Here is a 22,217-nt window from a genome sequence, read left to right as displayed (position 1 = left end):
TTTTAGAAATTTATTTATCACTTTACTCATAAATATATAATAAACTTAAACATTATATATATTCTCCATAAAAGTTTTTCAATTAATACTTTTAAGGTATATGTTAGTTAGTTAAATCCTATAAAAAGAATTTAAAAAGTCATGGTTTCCCTTTCCCATAAATTCCATAAAAACAGAATAATTTTTTTCCATAGTTTCCAATGAGACTAAGAAGAAAAAGATGGTGATACTAATAATAGACATGATGATCATTCAATTAAGAATCATTGAATTCCCACCAAGAAATGTTAGATATATTCACCTTTCAGCTTTCAACAACCTTCACTTCCCTTCTCTTCTTCCCATTTATGAATCCTCAAACCAGCTCCACTACACTCCCTCATTGCTCTTCACTTTTTCACTTTCTTTTTTCCCTTCCTTGGTTCTTACTCTGATCTGCATTCTCCACTTTAAAGGGTGAAAAAAAAATAGAGGGAAGAGAAAGTTTTGTAGCCAAAAAGTTGCTCTGCCACATAGATAGAAGTTAAGGAAGAAAGAATCACAACTTTTCAACAATCTAAGAGTGCAGACAAAGACAACATAGTTTTGGTTTTAGTTTTGCTTCTTGCATCAGTTGTTTCTTTATATGACCTTTTTTCTTTTTGTTGGTATTCTAGGATCTCCAAATCCAGCCAACACTTGTTCACATTCTCCTCTTCTACTCCACACCATTTCTTCTAGCAAAAATCACCCTTAAGATTATTTATTCTTTTTAAAGTTTAATGCTTTTTTTTTTTCTTTTTAACTCCCTCAGCTACTTATCCTTAGTTTTTGTCAACTGAGATTTCATTTTCTGTAATATTCTGTTAATTAAGTTCAAGTAGATTTGGCATGCATGAAAGAATTTCTAGCTTCTAAAGGAAGAGTTTTTCATCATCTATCAATAAAATGGTGATGCTAGTTTTGTAGTATTTGATTTTCCCTGTGGTTGTGGAGGTTCTGGGGGTTTGTTGTTGTTTTTCTTTTTCTTGTTCTGAATCATTTGTCAGATGGGTTTGGGAGTGATTGGCACTGTTCTAATTTTGGGACTCTTGTTCAAGCATTTGGCTTCTCAGCAACCAAACACTGATGAGTTCTATGTGTCTGAGTTCTTGAAGAAAATGGTTTCCAATTCTTCTTCTTTTTCCTCCTACAATTTCTCAGCTTCAGTGTGTTCATGGCAAGGAGTTTTCTGTGACAACAACAAAGAACATGTTGTTGAGTTAAACTTTTCAGGTTTAGGCCTCTCTGGAACTATTCCTGATAACACCATAGGCAAGCTGAGCAAGCTTCAAACTTTGGATCTTAGCTGCAACAAGATCACAACTTTGCCTTCAGATTTTTGGAGTTTAAGCTCTATCAAGAGCCTCAACCTCTCCACCAATCAGATTTCAGGTTCATTGACCAACAACATTGGCAACTTTGGTATGCTTGAAACCATTGACTTGTCAAGCAACAATTTCACTGAAGAAATACCAGAAGCTATTGGATCCCTTATGAGTTTGAGAATCCTCAAACTTGACCATAACAAATTCTCAAGAAGCATTCCTTCTGGGATTCTCAAGTGCCAGTCCCTGGTTTCAATTGATCTCTCATCAAATCAATTGAATGGAACACTTCCAAATGGTTTTGGTGCTGCTTTTCCTAAGCTCAAGAACTTGAACCTTGCTGCCAATGATATAGATGGCCGAATCTTGGATATTTCAGGTTTCAATTCCATTTTAAGTCTCAACATATCTGGAAATTCCTTTCAGGGTTCTATCATGGGTGTGTTTCAGGAAAAGTTGGAGGTATTGGACCTAAGCAGAAACCAATTTCAAGGCCACATTTCACAGGTACAATACTACAACTGGTCTCATTTGGTTTATCTTGATTTGTCAGGGAATCAGCTAAGTGGTGAAATTTTCCAGAACTTGTTGAGTTTGAGTGAGTCCTTGTTGAATCTAAAGCACCTCAATCTTGCACACAACAGATTCTCCAAACAGAAATTCCCAACAAAGATTGAAAAGCTCCAAGGATTGGAGTATCTGAACTTGTCCAAAACCAATCTTGTAGGCCTAATCCCTGATGAAATCTCAAAACTGAGTAATCTCAATGTTCTTGATCTTTCTATGAATCATCTTGCTGGTAAAGTTCCAATTTTGAGGAACAAACACCTCCAAATTCTTGACCTTTCAAACAACACCTTGAGTGGAACAATCCCTTTGTCTGTCTTGGGGAAACTACCATTCATGGAGAGATACAACTTCTCTTACAATAACTTAACACTGTGTGCTTCAGACATTCACCCTGATGTTCTTGAATCAGCATTCTTTGGATCAGTGAACAGTTGTCCAATTGCTGCAGACCCACATTTCTTCAGGAGAAAGAACAATGGACACAACAAGGGAATGAAGCTAGCATTGGTGTTAACCTTCTCAATGATCTTCATGCTTGCTGGCCTGTTGTTTTTAGCATTCGGCTGCCGAAGGAAATCGAAAATGTGGCAAGTTAAACAAACTTCATACAAAGAAGAACAGAACATTTCCGGGCCTTTCTCATTCCAGACTGATTCAACAACCTGGGTGGCTGATGTTAAGCAGGCAACATCAGTTCCTGTGGTAATCTTTGAGAAGCCTTTGTTGAACATTACATTTGCAGACTTACTGGCTGCAACTTCAAATTTCGACCGAGGTACTCTTTTGGCCGAAGGAAAATTCGGTCCGGTCTATAGAGGCTTTCTTCCTGGTGGTATTCATGTGGCAGTTAAAGTTTTGGTGGTTGGTTCTACATTGACAGATCAAGAAGTGGCTAGAGAGCTTGAGTTTCTTGGCAGAATCAAGCATCCCAATCTTGTTCCTTTAACTGGATATTGTGTAGCAGGGGATCAAAGGATTGCTATATATGATTATATGGAGAATGGAAACTTGCAAAATCTGCTATATGACTTGCCACTTGGTGTGCAAAGCACTGATGATTGGAGCACAGATACATGGGATGAATCTGACAACAATGGAATTCAGAATGCTGGCTCTGAAGGATTGCTCACAACCTGGAGATTTCGTCACAAAATCGCCCTTGGAACTGCTCGAGCTCTTGCTTTCTTGCACCATGGATGCTCTCCTCCAATCATTCATAGAGCAGTCAAGGCCAGCAGTGTTTATTTGGACTATGATCTCGAGCCCAGGTTGTCTGATTTCGGCCTGGCTAAGATCTTTGGAAGCGGCTTGGACGAGGAGATTGCTCTTGGTTCCTCTGGTTATGTTCCGCCGGAGTTTTCCCAACAAGAATTCGAGTCGCCAACCACGAAATCTGATGTATATTGTTATGGAGTTGTGCTCTTTGAGCTAGTAACCGGAAAGAAGCCGGCCGGAGATGATTACCCTGATGACAAGGAATCAACTTTGGTTAGCTGGGTGAGAGGACTAGTTAGAAAGAATCAAGCTTCAATAGCAATTGATCCAAAGATTAGGGACACAGGACTAGATGAACAAATGGAGGAGGCTCTCAAGATTGGTTATCTTTGCACTGCTGACTTGCCGGCCAAGCGACCAACAATGCAGCAGATTGTTGGACTTCTAAAAGACATTGAACCTATTGCTTCTAATTAGCTTCAATGGTGACATGGATTTTGAGGTTGTTTTAATTTAGTTTTGTTTCTTTCTATCATCCATGAAACAAATGTAAAGCAGTTAGATTCTGGAGTTGAGTTTTTCTTATGAAGAAGAGAGCCTTTGATGAATATACACCAGGACTTTATGATCATTGTACTAACTTGTTAATGCAGCATGTGATCTTGTTTTGAATTATATTTCTTCATCAGATTTATATTCTTAACATTAAATTAACTATTGTCTTATAATTGCATTAGTTCATTTAAGGAAACATTTCCTTTTCCTTGCTATTGATGATTCATGACACCAACACATGTATAGCAACAGATTTTTCAGAGTGTTGTAGTCTTTTTGGGATAATAACAGAAGCTTTATTTGTACACAATTCAATTCATTATGATGTATATTTCTTACTATGTCAATGTCAATAATATTTCAAATACATGAATGTCAATGTTGTTTGAAAAAAATAAATAAATAAGAAGAAAAAATGTGTGTGAAAGAGAGAAAGAGAGAGGGATGGTGATAATGATGTTGGAATTGGAGTGGGTTTAGCCTAACATAGCAACTCTAACAAGCCTAGCTACTTTATAATAATAATAATAATAATAATAACATTGTTAACATGATTGTTTGTAAGAGGGTCTCTATGGTTTGGTTGGTCCCAACCTAGCACCTTTTTCACTGCTCAATCTTCAATCTTGATTAAACCTTTATTAAAGTTAGTTACCAACAAAATATATGAGCTTAATCTAATTGTGCAAACACATAGCTTCAGTAAAATAGTTAGTTTGCACCCAAAAAAAGCCATCAACTTATTAAGCTAATTGTACAAACAAGCTATCTTATTTTTTACTTTTGGCTTCATCACCAAATAAATAAAGGTGAGTTCTATGGTGCCTTTTACTATGATGTTTAAATTGTCTAACTTTCTTTTAAAAGTAAAAAATAAAATGTTTAAAATAAAAAATAAAATATTTAAAATTTATTAAATATTATCTATTTGCCTTTTTTAGTAAATTAGTCACAATATCAAAAGCACCATAGCATTAACCATAAATAAATAAAATTTCCTTTTGGTTAGACAGGAACAGAAGATACTGTATTCTCTGTAATTATATGTTGTCCTTTTTCTGAATATGGTAGATCCTTTTTATTTTTTGGTCCTTGGTCAGTAATTTATTACTTGGATTTGTCTAGTGGTTAATTCACTAGTCTACTTAAATAAATATAAAAAATTTGAATCTTCTTTATGTATATAGTAATTTATTGGCCAATTACAAACTCTTAAAAAAGCTCTAATCTATTAGAAATTAGTCTTTGATCGGCTAAGTCAAAAATATTATGACAAACAAAAAATAGATAATTAAATCTAACATGAAAATTTGAAAAAAAAGTGAAAAGAAAGAGAACTTGATGATAAGGATCCAGGCCCATAGACTTTGGGCTTTACCCTTAACTATACTTTGTTTATGAGGCATTTTGGTCACTCTGTTATTTTAATCAATATAGATCCTTTGGTTAGAAGAAAAATAAAATGTTGTAGATTACAAAATGAAAATGTGACACCAATTATTTATTTTGTGCAAGCTACACTAATTATTGAATAATTTCAGAAAAAATAATTCCTCTAAAATTTCTGAATATATTATTTTTAGTTGCTTTTCATATCGATATTCCATAAGAATTATTGACTTCTTTGGCTCAAATTTTGGTACGTAGAATTATTTAACATTTTAATTGTCAGATTGTGCCTCTTCCTTCATTTTCCTGCAACATGCCTAGTACTGGGGTTGAAGTTGGAATCAATGCAACTTTTATGTCATTTGTCGGTTTTTTTTTTTTTTTGCCAATAATTATTTAAGAAAATAAGTATAAAGATTAATTTTAAATTAGTTAATATTATTTAATTTTTTTATTATAAAATTATATTATTAACTCACATTTTTGGAGGACTTAAGTTTCATGGCTAAAATTCAACGTTTAGAGTTTAGAATTTTAAAATTAAAATTTATAATTTAGGGGAACAAATAATTTTAAAAGATTAATATTGAATAAAAAATTGGATTTTTATTTAAAATTTTTAAAAAATAAATAAATATTAGTTGATTGTTATTTTTAGTTTCTAATATGAAGCATCAGATACTTATTGTGGAGCCCATATGCATTGTATTGGAACCAGAAACAATGCAAAATATTCTCTCTTTTTTTTTTCAAAGTATTTCTAGTTCGACAGATTAATGATTCGTCGTAAATTTGAACTTTATTTAAGAGTCTGTCGCTATATACAAGACGTGATTTAAACTCTTATATTTATTTAAATGGACAAGTGAACTAACTGATTACTCGACTAACCAAATTATTTTAAGCAAAATATTCTATTTGACAATAGATATGCATTTGTTTAGATTAGTTTTGTGCCTCCTTCAACCATTCTAGTTATCTTTTTTTTCTCTCTCTTCCTTCTTAATTTCAAATTCGTATAAATCTTCTAGATATGCATGTTAAAATGTTAAATAGTGCCTACAAATCCAGTCTTGTATGATAAGCTAAGACTAACTAATTTAATTTAGTCCAAGAAAAGTTTTGTTTTTGTTTTTGGAAAAATATTGCATTATCGAAACTTAATTCTAATTTTATTATTTTTTGTTAAAAAAAAACTATTCTTTTAATTTTTTTAACTTGTCACTTTTATTCTTTTTGTTTCACAATATTTGTCATTTTTAAATAAAATATTTCTTATTTAATTATCATTTTTTTATTCTTAATTTATATAAATAATATAAAAATTCTACTATACTCTCACTTTCATTAATAAAAAATAAAAAATATTAAAAATTCAATAAAATTTATTATTTTTAGCTATCAGTTAGTTATTAATATTTAAAAATATTTAATTAAATTATTAAATTAAAAAAATTAGTTGATAATTAAAAATATTAGCCAAAAACAACTAATTCTATCGGTCATTGAACATTCCTCATAAAAAAAATTGTTTATATTAACGCCTAATTCTGCACTTGGGATTTTTTTTTAAGATAATTTGTTGCATACTAGACCCACTAGAGGAAAAAAGAAAAGTTTTCAAGAAATTGCTCAGCTTATATTAATTTTTTGAGGAATGCTACATGGCCAATTGACCATGACAAATATTATTTAGTACTTAGTCAATAATAATTTATACTTATATTTATAAAATTTTATATATAAAAAATATATAATTTATATTTATATTTTTTAGAATTTATATATATAAATTAATATAATTTATATTTTTTTTAAAATTTATAAACATAAATAATAAAATTTATTTATTAAAAATAATTTAATATTTATAGTAATAAAAAGGCCAAAGTTATTCCATTCCACATCTTCGGTGAGTTATAACCTACACCAGTCAAGATAAGGAGAATAATGCACCTGATACTTCTAACATAGGTAACTGATTCATTGTCCAGTTTTTTATGATTTCAAAAAGAGCATTTGATTAGTCTCAAATTATTTAATGTGCTATAATAAAAGTAATATTTTTATCATTGTTCCATTTTGGACAGATGGGTCTTACTGGCCAATGATCTAATATGTTTGCTTCCAACAACAAAAATTAAAAATAAAAAATATTTAACACAAGATGAAAACTAAAAATTAAAATTACAAAAATTATAAAAACTAAAAACTAAAAACCTTAAAATCAATTCACGACCAACATGGATCGGATTCCAAACTTGCGACTACAATGTATTGAAAGCAAGATGTAGAAATAAAAAATATTTAATGAAAACAATTTTTAAAACAATGGAAAAAATTAATAATTTAAAAAATTATTTTATTTTACATAAATGGTTTCAGATAATTTACAGATAAAGTATTTTTTTATTAGTCTCTTTAATTTATGGTTTATTATTTATTTATTTATAGAAATAAAAGAATAATCAATTACAATTATACATGTATAAAATATTAGTCCCTTTATATATTTTGAGATTGTTATCTTATCTTATTAGCTAAAATAAAAAAAAAATGTTTGAATTAAGGAAGTGTTGTAACTTTTAGTTTAAAATTTCTCACTAATTCTTTTAAATTTGAAAAAAATGATATATCAATTTCAGATCCTGATTAAAAGATATAACTTTTCATTATATTGCGATAATTAATAATAATAATAATAATAATAATAATAATAATAATAATAATAATAATAATAATATCCTGATTTAATAACAATAATATTTTATTTTACCCTACCCTCATCATTATATCCGAATTTAACAATAATAATATTTTTATTTTGCATAACTCCTATCATTATGTTCGATGCAAAGTTAACCCACGAATAACTACTCTATTACTTTGATTATTGTGTTTCTTTTAAGAGTTAATTTATATAAGAAAAAAATCAACAAACTCTTCGAATGTTTTTTTTATAGTATTTTTTAGTCGAACAGATCAATAATTTATTTGTTGTAAAGCTAAACTTTATTTAAAAATTTTAAATATTTTTACTCAAAATTATTTGTTTCTTAAAATTATATAAGTTTAAGTTAAATCGATTTAACCGTCTCAAAAATTTATAATAATTTGTATGGAATAAATTTCTATTAATAATTAGAATAACTTAATTACATTAAGACATAATTATTATGTAATATATCACTTAGTCATCATTAAAACATATTAAAAAGTAACATATTTACCTACTCAACCAAAATTTTAATTATCACAAAAATCAAATATAAATCACCTTTACCATATTAAAGCATAAAATATGGGTTCAAAAACCACAGGCCCTGAAGATTAGTACAACAAAAGGCCTAATACAATGCACACAAAAAAAAGTAAAACAAGTATTTTATGTTTTGGCATAATAATATTGTATATTTACAAGATAAACCCTAGTTGATGTAAAAGTGAAATTTCTATATAAAACCTACACATCCTTGACACGCAAATAAAGCAACCTAAATTTTGCCAACTCATCAAGACTATTAACACGTGTCAACTATGTGAAAGAGACAACAAAACAAAAAAATACGAAGTGCATCATTCTCCTCATCTTGACGGGTGTAGGCTATAACTCACCCTCACCTTCTATATATCATGCTTCAACATTCTTCACTCTATCCATTGCACCCATTTCTCTTTGGGTGAGTTCTAGTCTGGGGCTGGCAGAATGAGCCTTTCCATGAGGTTGGTACGGAGTGGATTGTTGTCCACTGTTAGGGTGCTACACGTGTAAAGGTATGTGTATTATTCTATGACTTTGTAACCGAACAAAGACAATTCCGGTGTTGTATAGAAATTATTATTCTCCCCCAACACATGGTGTATTGTATAAATAATAAAGGTTGAGATGCCAATTTCAAAAATATTTGTATATACCAATTTTTGGGCTTTATGGACTAAACTATTTGTTTGTTTTTTTTCTTTTTTTTAATGCAGGCCTTGGAATTTTATAACTCCCCTTAATGCAGACCATTATTTTGGTGGCCTTTTTTGATGTCCCTTCTTCTTCTCATGAAGAGAAAGTGCCAAGCTACAGTGTTAAATAACAGCAATAATAATACTAATGCTAATAGCAGGTAATATAATTTGAGTACTTTTATTACTATTAAAAATGTAATACAAATTCTTATTTCACATAATTAAAATCTAATGATTACGAATTGTATTAAAAATTGAATAAAAAACAACAAATGATAAATAGTTAATGCTAATATAATTAAGTTATTATATTTAAAAATTATTATTTGAAAATAAAATTAAAAAAATTTAAATCAAAAAATTTATTGTAGAAGATTAGTCGGTAACAATGTAATAGTTGGATTTGTTTTCAGTAAATTGTTGTAGGAGTGTGATTATATTATGTGCTGAAACTATTTGAACATGTATAGTTGGGTAGCACTTTTAATTTTCTGAAATTTTAATATTTTTGAAAATGGGAATTTTTTTGGACTGATGTTTTCATTACTTAAAATAATAAATTTACTATAACTCTATATTTTTTTGGACAAACTATGACTCTATTATTTATTCAGTAAAAACTATTAGACTAGTTTTTATGAGGTCCATTCGTCCACTAATATTTGTAAAACAAAAAAGGGGTACTTTATATAAAAAAATTGTTAGGATCTTTGTATAAATATATTTTAATATTCCTTACTACCCACAAGTGTGATTTAATTCAACTTTTTATTCATCTACATATATGTCATATTCATTTGCTTCATTGCTCTGACTTTCAGCTTATTGATTCATATCTCTTAAGATGATTTTGTAAGTTGATTCTTCCAATTCTAGGCTGCCAATTACACATTACATTCATATAAATTACAGATCCGAAATTATTGTGCCCTATAAATCCCGTGATATTGATATGGCACATTTTTGGATTGAGCTGTGTCTGATGTATGTCTGAACTTGAAGCTTTTGCTATGATGGTCATTGCAGCAGTAGTGACAAAAATAGCATTTATTGTTGGCCCCATTAAACTCATACTAGACTTGAAACAGGAAAGTGAAGAAACACCACTCTCATTGGTACTAGGGGTGTATACTTTTCTGTTCGGTTTGAAAATTCGGTCTATATTCAAATATTTTAGAAGCTAATTTTGTGTGATTTTTTCGAGTCTAAAATTGGATAATAGTCTCAACAATATATTCAATTATTATTTAGTATCGGGTCTGAATCAGAGCGAATTCGGATTCACCTGATCCATGTGCATTCTAAAAAAACTAAAAAGGTATATATATTATAAATTAGTTTTAATATTATGTTATATTAATTATAAGCTTATCGTTTAATTTTAATCATACTTGTTAAATTAGAAAATAGATCAAAGAAGCATCAAATTAGAATTTATGGACAACTTCAAGTTTAAATATGAATATCGGTAACAAGTTTTTTTTTTATAAATAAATGCATCATAAACAAATTTTTTATAAATTACTGTTAAAACTTTAAATATCCAATTTTTATCCAATTTGGATCCAGTATAATTATGACAAAAAATATTTAAAGTTTATCAAGTCTAAGACCGGATTAGAATTTAAAAAATAAATCCAAGTCTAGGTTAGGACAAACCCAATTTCACTCGAATTCATATAGGTAGCGTTTGTTTTGAAGTACTGAAACTCAATATTATGTTTGTTTGTTTAGAGACTGGTACTAAAGTTTCTATCTCAGTCCCTAAAATTTTAGTATTTCAGTACTTCCAAAAAGTAAAGACACAGGGGACTGAAATTTTTAAAGACAAAAACTTTAATAACATTTTATATCTAAAATATTCTCATTTTAATTAATTAATTTCAATTTTACTCTTTGTACAAATTAAATTAGAGTTTCATTCTTTTTTTAATTTCTATCTCCCACTTTATACCAAATAAAATAGTGAAATTTATTTCAATCTTTGTCTCTGAATTTCAGTCTTTCAATCTTTATCTCTCTACCAAACGCTACCAGATCTAATTGGTACCACATTCAGAATTTCGGATTCTTTAGGCCACACAATGGTAAAGTTTTTTGTATTCCAATCCAATGAAATTTCCATAAGGCCCCATGCTCCATACCCTATGCCATGAAATGTCACCAAATTCACTCATTTCAACATATGAATATTTGTGTAGAAATATGGTTACGGAAAAATAATAGTTAAAAAATATTAAATAATTTAATATAATTTGACTAAATTATTTAATTATGGTATATATATTAATATTTTAATTATTATGTTCTTCGCATGAAAAATGACCGTTTCAATGACAGCAATAATGTGTGTGCATGAAAATTGATGTATACTCTTATATGAGGAAAAAATAAAATGCAATGAGAATGCAACACATATAAAGATGGTGATTACTTTTGCTGGAAATATATCCAGATCGGTGATAGACAAGCAGTCAAAATGGAAACTAAAAACCAAAAGATTTCTGATGGTGGCAGAAGCGGTGGGCCGGTGGCACTGCCATCATTGCATGCAAATGGAACTCATTGTCACAAAGCAATGTGTTTAAGAGGAAGAAGAATACATAGAAGCTAAGATAGAAGACAAGAGTATAAGTTTCAATATACATGGTTCTTCTCAATAAAATTAAAATAGGATATTACAGTATAGATATACATGATGTAATTAAAATTTTTAATTTTTTCTTTGTCTTTAATTTTAAACATTTTTATTCTATTTTCTCTTATTTTTATTTAATTTTTTCTATCTCTTAATACAATATTATATATATTATAACCTCAGACATTATTTTTTGTTAATTAGTTGACATTAAATTAGTGTGTCCCAAACCCAAAAAAGTAGTAAGTGCAATATCCTCATGCTAATAAATTTTTGGGAACAAGATTGATTGGTTAGTATTTTTGAAAAGTAAGAAATATTTTAACTCATTATATATAATATAAATTTAACTAGTATGTATGTCTAATATTATTAATTGAAAAAGATTTATAACAAAGTATAATATTTAAATTTTAAATATATTTGTTATATATATAGAATTTTTTTTAAATAAATTAAATAAATATTTTATTTACTGAAATAAATAATTATAAAAATTATTGCGGAAATATGTTCTCCAATTTTATTTCGTTTACAGTGTAAACGAGATAAGACTAGTGTGCATGACACGTGGATATCTTATTTACAGTGTAAACGAGATACGTGCAAGCTTATCTTGTTTACAGTGTTAAATTAATGTGTTTATAGTGTAAACGAGATACATTAAGACAAATTTTCAACTGCTATAAAAGGATGTGCAACTCTAGGTATTCTTCACATACATTTCATATCTTCTTCTCCTTCGTTTTTCTTCCAAAAAATAGACAAAAATATCCAGTATTAGTGGATATGTGGTTGTCTGTGTGTACTCTAATTGTCGTATGAGAAACAACGACAATGTGGTGATGTTTGAGTGTGAGAATCCATTACTATTACACACTCGGCGCGTAAGTTCGTTGTCTGAGTTGAAGAGTTTGATATTGAATAACCTTGGCGGCATAAGAAGAAAAGAGATCGGAAGGATGGGGTATATGGTGTTCGCACCGTTAGGTAATAGAGTTTTTCGATTTCGACTATTTCGACTCCAAAATGATGAGCATGTGCGACTCATGTTTGACATCTATGGAATAATCATGGCGGAACAAGTGATGGAGCTTTCCGCCGAAATTGGTGATATTGGTGGTGGTTATGTACACTCGACCTTTGTGTAGGATGACCCACCTCTCTCATCACCACCAATTCATGTTGCTAGTCCAGTGGAAGATATGAAGGTGGGTGAAGAAGACTCCGACGAATAGTACGTTGCGGATAGCAACGATAGTGATTTCTTTGAAGATGATGATGAGGAGGAGTTTGTATCGGAGATGCCGGCCGAGATAGTGGTGCGCTATGTTTTGCCCCCCACTCGATTCTGGCGCTATCGAATGTACTAAGTCACTATCATACATTGGATCTAGATGCCATGCATGAGAAATTTTCGTTTTTCAACACCAAGGAAGAAGATTATAACCTAGACGGTGGGCTAGAGTTTCGGATTGGTCACAGATTTAAATGCAGAGATGCAGTAATGCAGGGAGTGAAGAACTACAGTATTCGCAGAAGTGCTGAGTATCGAATAGTCGAATCGGACCGATTAAAGTACCATGTGCATTGCTGTCAAACTACAAATGGATGTCCCTGGAGTCTCCGTGTTGCTCTCTAATAGAACTTTGGATACTGGTGAGTTCAAGTTTAATTGTTGCGTACTTACTCATTTATGATTGCTATATATTGAGTAGTTTCCAACCATAAATGTTTTATTTCGTTAGGTAGGCTCGGAGGGTTGCTGGAGCACAGAGAATGGTATGTCCATGCAAGCACCGCAGAGTTTCAGGATAATCCACGGCACCGCTCAAAGTTCTGAAGCAATGGCAACCACGGCAAATGGACCAAGTTGTTCGACTTGTCCGTCATCAGGTACCCCAATCAGTAACAAGATGTAACACCTCGCATACTGTCGGAGTGTCTCTGGGTCGTCCGTCTGTGGCATATGGCAGACACGGTCTCACAGTCATGTAAACTTCAGCGAGAACAACTCCTTCCTCTGTGTCCCCTACTGTAGAACCACCGGAGGCCTGACACCGAGTAGCCGCTCCAATAACTCCCATGTCTCCATGCCATACCACCGGTAGAAATCACAGAAGCACCCCAACTGGCTCCCCGTGTGCGCGTATGCTAAGGTAGTACGCCACGTCCTGTAGGGTGATAATAGTCTCACCCTACGATAGATGGAACGTGTGGGTCTGCGAATATCATCGTTCCACAAATGTCGTGATAAGGGAGTTGTCGAATACGAAATTCATGAGAGGCACCGCGTCGCCGAATTCAGCCTCCCTCAGATACAGGTCGATGGTGTCGGGTGGTGGAAGCATGTGGCTTACTCATCGGAGTAGAAGTAAGCAAGGCCTCTGACAAAAAAAAAAATCACTATTATTGCTTATAAAAAATTTGTATAGGTCCATAAACATATATAACAGGTTTAACTATTCTATACATTTACTTAACAGAATTTTACACGTATGTACTAACTTAATTTATGTCAACACGATATTTTTCGTTAATATGTACTTACTTAACTAATACACATTTTCTCAATATATTACGTGAAATTAAAACATTTAATAAAATAATTAATAATCTAATTATTAAACTTTAACTTAATAATCTAATTATTAAACTTAGATAGTTAATAACTAAATTAATAAATTAAAAAACGTATAACCAATAAACTAACTCTAACGGTTGAAAAATATCTATCCCAACATTTAAACTCTAAATTAATAATTATTAATTAACAACTTAATTACCAAAAAGTCATAACCACATTCCTAGAGTTATTAGTTTCTATCAGTGACATGTTCCTAATGATACAAATTGTATTTTAGTTTTTGAGAAGTACCATAATCATGACTATACATATATGAGATTACATAAACATCAAGATAATAAAACTAACCGCAAAGTCGGCTGTTCCGACGTAGTACCATGTTGCGTTCTGCTTGTTGATGTCCCGATTACGTGCATTTGCGCGCGCCATTTTTATCTAACTCGATAATATAGTTAGAAAGGGGTAGAAAAAACGAGAAAGTGGTGAAAAAGTTTGAAATGGGTCCAAAATCTAGCTGTAAACTACATCTATATATAAACATTTTCCATCCTTATCTTATTTACGGTATAAACAAAATATACACATGTCATACGCACAAGTCTTAAATCATTTATGATTTAAACGAGATAAGATAGGGAACGTATTTTCGTAATAATTTTATAATTATTTATTTCAATAAAAAAATATTTATTTAATTTATTTAAATAAAAAATCTTATATTTATATTAAAGTAGAACGTTAATTTTTTATTAATAATAATTTTAACATATAATCTTAACATATACGCTAATTAAACACATATAATGTGTACCTTCACCTCTTTTTTTTTCCCTCACACCTGAGTCCAATTTTTGTATGTAAATAAAAGAATATTATGTACACAATAAATTTATATCTCACACACACACTCATCTAGACATTCTTTGAAAAAGAAAAAGCGATACTAATTTTCTAAAATTTGTATCTTTTAAATTTAGATTTTTTTTAAAAAATAAAATAAAATTTTTTATCATTAAATTTTTTTCTCTCATATTTTTTTTAGTCCCACTTATAAAATAAATAGTAATAGATCATACTTTATTTTTTAAAATAAAATTTAAAATTTAAAAAATGCAAATCCAATTTTCTAAGTGGATTAGAAGAGGTTGATATAATTTAAACAAATAAAAAGGAATTATGATGGGTTTAATTAAATGTTAAGAGGAGTCTTGTAGTTTAATTTGTCCTATGTTCTTTTTGTTCAAACCTAATATCAAGGCCAATTAGATTGTAAAATTTGATGAAATTCATTGTAAATCTTCACTTTTATCTAGACAAATATTGACATTACTTTAAGAAGTGTTATATTTATGGAAGTATATCCCGGAAAGCATTTAATGTACATCTTTGAAAAATTAAATATTGTGTTCAATTTAGGTAAACAAAAATATTCAATAACAAAAAAACATTAATTAAAATTAGTCAAAATTTAATTTATTTAATATTTATTAATTATTTTTAAAATTAATAAATATTAAATAAAACAAAATTAAAATCGTTAATTAAAATTAAGGAAAAATTGTAGAAATTACCTTGTATATCATCTTCTTGAAACTTGTAAGTACACCCTAAAGTAGAATATTCGTTCGTGGGTGTCGGAACCCAATTCTTAATAAATTTATTATGCTTCCACTATCTACCGAAGTTACTAAATTTATCATACATAAAATAACAATAATGTAACGAAGCTAATTATTTTATAGTAATTTAATCAAATTCATCGTCAACTTTCAGTCACACAGGAACAACAAACATATTTGACTTGGTCTTAGACTCTTAGTATTATTACTCTTATAGTAGTCCCAATTGCCTATGGTATTATTATATTATGTTATCCCTAATCCCGATTTATGCTGTTGACTATTCTCCACTGTAGATTTCTATATTCAAAAGAGAAGAGAATATCTCATTAAAAAACAATTAGACAAATTAATGTTGATAATTATTTATTATAATAACTACCAACCATAATTACACAAAATTTTCTGCAATTATTTTACTAAGAGAGGGAAAAAAAGAGAGAAAGGCAGAGTGTTGTCAACATTGGATTTAAGTGTGGTTAATGTTGGTTTGACCAAAAAGTGTTAACAATGGTCCATCCGGAAAAGCAGAAGGAAATTATTTTTTCAAAAAGGAGTGTCACTGTGGAGAGTCAAAGAAGAAGACGACGACGAAGACGGAGGAGACTACTCACTGACGGCGTCAAGAAAAACGGCAAACAGAAACGTAGTTATAGGAGCGTAACGGAGAGTGACGGCGTGTGTTACCTTGAAGCAGAGCACAAAAACAGAAGAGAGAGAAAATAAAAAAAGGAAGAAGCATCAAGCACCTGAGTGTGAGTGAGAGAGTCAATCTCAGTCAAAAAGACGCACAAACACATACATATCTCTCTCGCAAACTCAAAAACCCTTTCTCTCTTTCTCTCTCTCTCTCTTTCTCACACAAAACCGTTGCGTTTCGCTGAAATCCGAAACGCGCTGCGGTTACTTTCACGCTATCATAGAAACCGCTCGAAACTTCGGATTTTCTCGCTTGTTCGCTCTCTCTTTCTTCTGCGGCTGTCATGGCTGAGCAACCAAGCTCCGCCGAAGCTGTCACGGAGGGAGCGCCGGTGCTTCTCCCGAAAGAGAAGGATTCAGAAGGCGGCGAAGGTGGAAACGAACAAGGACAACAAGGGAAGGCGTCAGAGGGAGAAGAACGAGCTAGCGAATCGCCTTGCGAAACTGATAAACCTCCGAAGAGTTCTGATAAACCTCCGAAGGGGTCGAATTCAGGAACCCTAGCTGCTGAATCACCTGTTGTGAACAATCGGAGTGATGGTACGGTTTGGTTTCCATGAGTATTTGAATTTTTTTTTAATCTTCAAAAATCTAAATGAGTGATTTCTTTGTGGTGAAATGGTGCGGTTGGGGTAGCAGAATTGCAGGGGAGCCCTGCTACGCCGAATATGGATGTCAAAGCTGAAAGTAAGGTTAGAGCATTTCCATGATAACTTGTTACTATTTTTATTATATTTCTTAAATCGAGATTTTAAGTATTGTTTTGCTGTGATCGTTTTAAATTTTGTGGGAATCTCACTCTTCGTGTTCATCTGCTTGAAGTTGTAAACTGTACTTGAACATATGTGATACGTGAGAAGGGCTGGTTTTGGTTATGGGTAGAATTTTCTGAGCCGCCTGGTTTAGGGTTGTTCTTATCTTTCTTAATGTTGAGTGTATAATCTGAGAACAGCACCGATAAATGAGAAACATACTTTGCAGATTAGAAACTTGGATCTGGAATGATCGATAGGTCATTACGATTAACCAGTTGGGGTTTGGACTTATGGTATTTATTTCTGAGGCCTTCTGTTTTCATTTTTTCTTTTAAAAATTTAAGTGGAATGCCTATAAACTTCTTGTTAAGCATAATAAGGAATTTAAATTTGCCCTGCTAAATACTTGTTGATTGATCCCATACAAATGAGGAATGGCATTTAATAATGATGTTTTAAGAATGTAATACATGAAATTAGTTTTCTTGAATTCTTGGTAGCATATTAGCATCTATGTCTAGAGATGGTTCCATGGTATACTGAACAATAGTCATTTGGTTGCTTTTCTTGCATTTAAATTAAGCATTAGCAAATTATAGGTTCTCTACTACCAACATAGATTTGCTTTCTTTTGCACTAAAAGTAGGTCATTTCATGCTCAGGAGACAGATGGACCTCGCGAAAAGGAAACTATTGCAAGTGAAGCAGTACAACCACCTCGAACTCAGATAGAAAATCAGCCACAGGTGTCTGCATGTTCAACTCCATTGTCAGAACTGTCACCAACCTCTGTTACACAATCTTTATCATCTGTTCCTAGTCAAATTGTCCCCAAACAGAAAATGCCACCTTTGAAGATTAATAATGTTCATGTGCCACAATTGGACAAAAAAATTCCTTCTGGTGGCAAACATGTTTCTTGTGGTTCTGTTGCAAGGGTTTCAGTTTCTGATGGTTACAGCTGGCGGAAGTATGGTCAGAAGCAAGTGAAGAGTCCCACGGGGTCTCGAAGCTATTACAGGTGTACTCATTCAGAATGTGCTGCAAAGAAGATTGAATGCAATGATGATGTGGGTCGTGTAATAGATGTTGTTTATAAAAGTCAACACAGTCATGATCCCCCACATAAGCCTAATTCTACAAGGGAAAGTAAGTTAGTGTCTTCCAGTGAGCCTCCTAATGTAGAAAACAAAGTTTCTCAGCAGCTATCTATCAGAGGTCTGAAAAACTCTGATCCGTCTCCTTCAAAAGAAACCTTACAAGATGCACCTCGCACTGCTGACAAGAAAAGACCAAACTCATCTAATCTCAGTGACAATGGTAAAGTTATTTTGAAGGAGGAGCATGTTAATGAGCCAGAGCCAAAAAAAAGGTAAGCTTCCTTATCGGTTCATTCTCTTCGTAAAAATAATTTAGTGAATAAGCTTTTTATTCAACAGAGGTAGGATACAACGATTTAACATTCTCTCCTTTTAACTTGATAACCAGAATGAAGAAAGATGACTTAGCAGACTTGGATTCCCCTGTAAAATCTGGAAAGAAATCGAGGTTTGTTGTACATGCAGAAGGGGATGTAGGTATATCAGGTGATGGATACCGATGGCGCAAGTATGGACAGAAAATGGTGAAGGGTAATCCACATCCGAGGTGATTACCTGTTTAGATTGTTTCCTTTCTAGTTTATTCTTAATGTTGATTACTTGATTTTGTAAATTTTCCTTATAACATAAATATCTCTCAACAAATATGTAAAGCTTTTATTTAGATTTAATGGGTATTTAAAATAAAATAAAATAATCAGTTATACAGTGGCAAGCTGCATCCATTTTTCTGGTAAAGCAGTCTGAAGAAATTAAAAATGATATCTTAATCTATTGATTTAGGCTAATACTTTGTTGTACCTAATAAAAGCTCTCCTAATCTTTTATTAGCCTTTTTTATGTTTACAAAAGGTAATAATACTAAAAAATGTTGTTCCAAGGCTATTTAGGTTAAAAACGTTCTATATGATAATATGCTGAAAGAAACGTGTGCTCAGTGTCAAATTAACAGGTTTGAGCAACTGGAACATTTATACACTTAATCACTTTGATAGTTTTGGATTAGGTGATTGCTATGGTGCCTAAAAAGGAATGCCTAACTTGCCAAAAGAAGTTAAAAATCAATATTTAATTTAAAAAGTATAAAAATAAATAATTTTTAAATATTTAAAGTTTGCCATAAAAGGTAAGTTAGGCACTAATTAGGCACCAAGTAATAGACATCATAGAATTGGCCTTTGGGTTAAAGTATTTTTCGAACTGTTCTGCATGCTTAGTTTGTATTTGCCTCATTAGGAATGATGATTGGTTGAGACCTTCCCAAACAGGGAGGATAAGTTCTTATTATCTGAGGGGTCAAAATTGTGTTGGTGGTGTGGTTATCTTCCTCAGGGCTTTTTTAAGAAGAGCTGCTTCCTTTGGAGAAAGGATAAGGGACAGATGTCCAAGTGAAGCAGCAGCAATTCTCTTAAGTTGCCAAAAGATTTATAGCCTTCCTCCTCCTTTTTTTTTTTTTTTTTTTTTTTTTTTTGGTACAGGATATAGCATTCCCTTTTTGTTTTCTTTACTTTGGCTACTGAAAATGAAATTCCTTCAATTTCTTCTGATCATATCATGAATTTGCAGAAACTACTACAGATGCACTTCTGCTGGGTGTCCTGTCCGAAAACACATTGAGACTGCTGTTGATAACTCGAATGCTGTCATCATAACATACAAGGGTGTACATGACCATGACATGCCTGTGCCAAAGAAACGACATGGCCCACCCAGTGCTCCTCTTGTGGCTGCTGCAGCTCCGGCATCCATGAACAATTTGCAGTCAAAGAAAAAACCTGATTCTCCTCAAAAACAGAACAAGTCTACTCAATGGTCGGTGGACACTGAAGGAGAACTAAGCGGGGAAGCCATGGATCTTGGAGGTGAAAAGGCAATGGAGTCAGCTCGCACACTTCTGAGCATAGGATTCGAAATTAAGCCATGCTGAATTCATGTTTTAAGAGATCATACACTTGTATCTGTATAATTGGCAGGTCTCCCTGCTTGTTTTCTCTTTTTTTTGTTATTATTTTATTTTTGTTTCCTACATAGTGTTTTTAGTGGAACAGCTCGTGTATATTTTCTTGTACACCATTTTAATTTGTCTGAAACAGTTTGCTAGTAGGCGAGCCCATATAGAATGGATTGGCATAGTTTCACTTTGTTCCCGTGCGTTCTATTTATTTTTTTGGGGGTGAGGAAGGTGGTGTGTCAGAACAATCCCGTGTTTTTCTTTAGGCTATACCTAGAGGAATTGGGCTGAGATTTTGGGTTTGGCCCAAAAAAAATTCAAATTGCATTATGTGATTATATTCTGATATTTTATCTAACTTTATTATTTTTTTTTCAATTGATTTTGTAGACGTTAATATCCTATTTTATAAGATTTAAGTAGAATTAGAAAAAATATGTAAAAGAAAGTCTTATATGATGTGATGGTGTGCGATCATACCATAAGATTAATTGAGAGAGAAAAATAAAAAGTATTTTAACAAGCTAAAAATGTGTTCTCCTTAGTCTCTACTTCCGTTTCGAAAACAAACAAGAAACAACCACCTAGTGGTTTTTGTCTATATTAAGTATTGTGATTGATTGTCTTTATAGTTGGCATGCCTATTTGGTAGTAGCTGATAAAACTTCTTAGTTGCTGAGTTATGCTTCTTATTCATTATTATATTGCTATCTAGTATCTACCATTGAATTTCAACTAATTTTTTGGCTATATAACAGAAAATGCGATCATATTTTTTTATAGAAAAATAACCCTGTCACATGTCTTGTATTTGGAGTATCAAGCACTCATTCTATGTGACCAAAAAGGAACACACATTAACTTAGGGTTTTTTTTACTTATTTAAATTTAAACTAAAAAAAAAAGTAAATAATCTATTTTTCCTATTAAAAGATTTTTTGCGAGAATATCCTATTTTTATTATTAGTGAATCACATTGACTGGTTAATTTTTGCTAATTAAAATATAAAGTGCACTAAAAATAGTATAACTTAACATCTTTTATATTGCTAGTAGATCGCATTGGATGTTAAGAAACTTATTTGTATTAAATGTTACGATGGATTGTCCGCTAAAATAAAATTACAGACAGTCATTTTATATTTGAATTTCAATGAAACCAAACTATTTTATTGTCAAACATATTTCTACTCAAGTATTAGAACTATTTTAACTATATTTGATTTTAAAAAATGCTGTTTCTATGATAAAATAATTATTGTATATTTATGTATAAATATATATTATTTAATTTATTTTTAATATATATTTATATTTAAATATATTTTCTATATAAATAATTAATTTAGTGAAATTTTTAGTAGACATGTAACATCATTATTAATTTATATCCGTGCATATTGAAATCTAGCAAAAGTTATGCTTTTAATTCTGACTACTACATATTTACTTAAACTTATGATTACTATTAATTAAAGAGATGGGATTAGTAAAACCAATAAAAAAAATTGTTCTGAAAAAAACTTAAAAAAATTATAAGACTAAATCTAACAAAATTAGTCTAACAGAATAAAAATTAATTATAATTAATATTATTTCAAATCTTATTATTTAATTTAATTAGGTTTAATTTATAAAAAAATTTAAATATATAACAATTACTCTTAATATACTGTTAATCTAATAGAGAAAATAATTAAAAGGTACCGCCGTACCGGGCACAGCCGGTAAAATACATGTTCAGAAAGTCATAACCGGGATTTTCAGGTTAACTCCAGTATTTTTTTTTGAAAAAAAAAAAATTTATTTTCACTGTCTCCTGGCTTCTATCTTCTC

At 31.1% G+C, this 22,217-nt stretch overlaps 2 protein-coding genes across 4 annotated transcripts; both read left to right on the top strand.

Moving 5' to 3' along the window:
• The first annotated feature begins 290 nt into the window (after positions 1-290).
• On the top strand, positions 291-3,803 carry LOC130939579 (probable LRR receptor-like serine/threonine-protein kinase At2g24230). 2 transcript variants are annotated; one of them, XM_057868489.1, is made up of 2 exons: positions 291-1,853; positions 1,929-3,803. In XM_057868489.1, the coding sequence occupies exons 1-2, from the start codon at positions 1,029-1,031 to the stop codon at positions 3,606-3,608; spliced, it is 2,505 nt and encodes an 834-aa protein (XP_057724472.1). In that variant the 5' UTR covers positions 291-1,028; the 3' UTR covers positions 3,609-3,803. The 2 variants fall into 2 exon arrangements, with proteins under 2 accessions (XP_057724472.1, XP_057723883.1); XM_057867900.1 differs by having other exon boundaries at positions 291-3,803.
• Positions 3,804-16,619: 12,816 nt separating this feature from the next.
• LOC130943107 (probable WRKY transcription factor 32) lies at positions 16,620-20,719 on the top strand. 2 transcript variants are annotated; one of them, XM_057871053.1, is made up of 5 exons: positions 16,620-17,115; positions 17,212-17,267; positions 17,993-18,702; positions 18,819-18,977; positions 19,997-20,719. In XM_057871053.1, exons 1-5 carry the CDS (start codon positions 16,860-16,862, stop codon positions 20,355-20,357), a joined length of 1,542 nt encoding a protein of 513 aa, XP_057727036.1. In that variant the 5' UTR covers positions 16,620-16,859; the 3' UTR covers positions 20,358-20,719. The 2 variants fall into 2 exon arrangements, with proteins under 2 accessions (XP_057727036.1, XP_057727038.1); XM_057871055.1 differs by having other exon boundaries at positions 16,621-17,115; positions 17,215-17,267.
• The last annotated feature ends 1,498 nt before the right edge of the window (positions 20,720-22,217 follow it).

Source organism: Arachis stenosperma, chromosome 1 (genome assembly GCF_014773155.1).
Source record: "Arachis stenosperma cultivar V10309 chromosome 1, arast.V10309.gnm1.PFL2, whole genome shotgun sequence".
NCBI lineage: Eukaryota > Viridiplantae > Streptophyta > Magnoliopsida > Fabales > Fabaceae > Arachis > Arachis stenosperma.
The sequence above is the reverse complement of the archived record's forward strand: the minus strand, read 5'-3'. Positions and strand labels throughout refer to the sequence as shown.

Bases quoted from the DNA above. Each gene is read 5' to 3' on its own strand.
- LOC130939579 (XM_057867900.1), top strand. From the start codon at position 1,029: ATGGGTTTGGGAGTGATTGGCACTGTTCTAATTTTGGGACTCTTGTTC.
- LOC130943107 (XM_057871053.1), top strand. From the start codon at position 16,860: ATGGCTGAGCAACCAAGCTCCGCCGAAGCTGTCACGGAGGGAGCGCCG. The intron at 17,268-17,992 runs GTTAGAGCATTT...TTTCATGCTCAG, and splicing joins ATGTCAAAGCTGAAAGTAAG to GAGACAGATGGACCTCGCGA. The intron at 18,978-19,996 runs GTGATTACCTGT...ATGAATTTGCAG, and splicing joins AAGGGTAATCCACATCCGAG to AAACTACTACAGATGCACTT.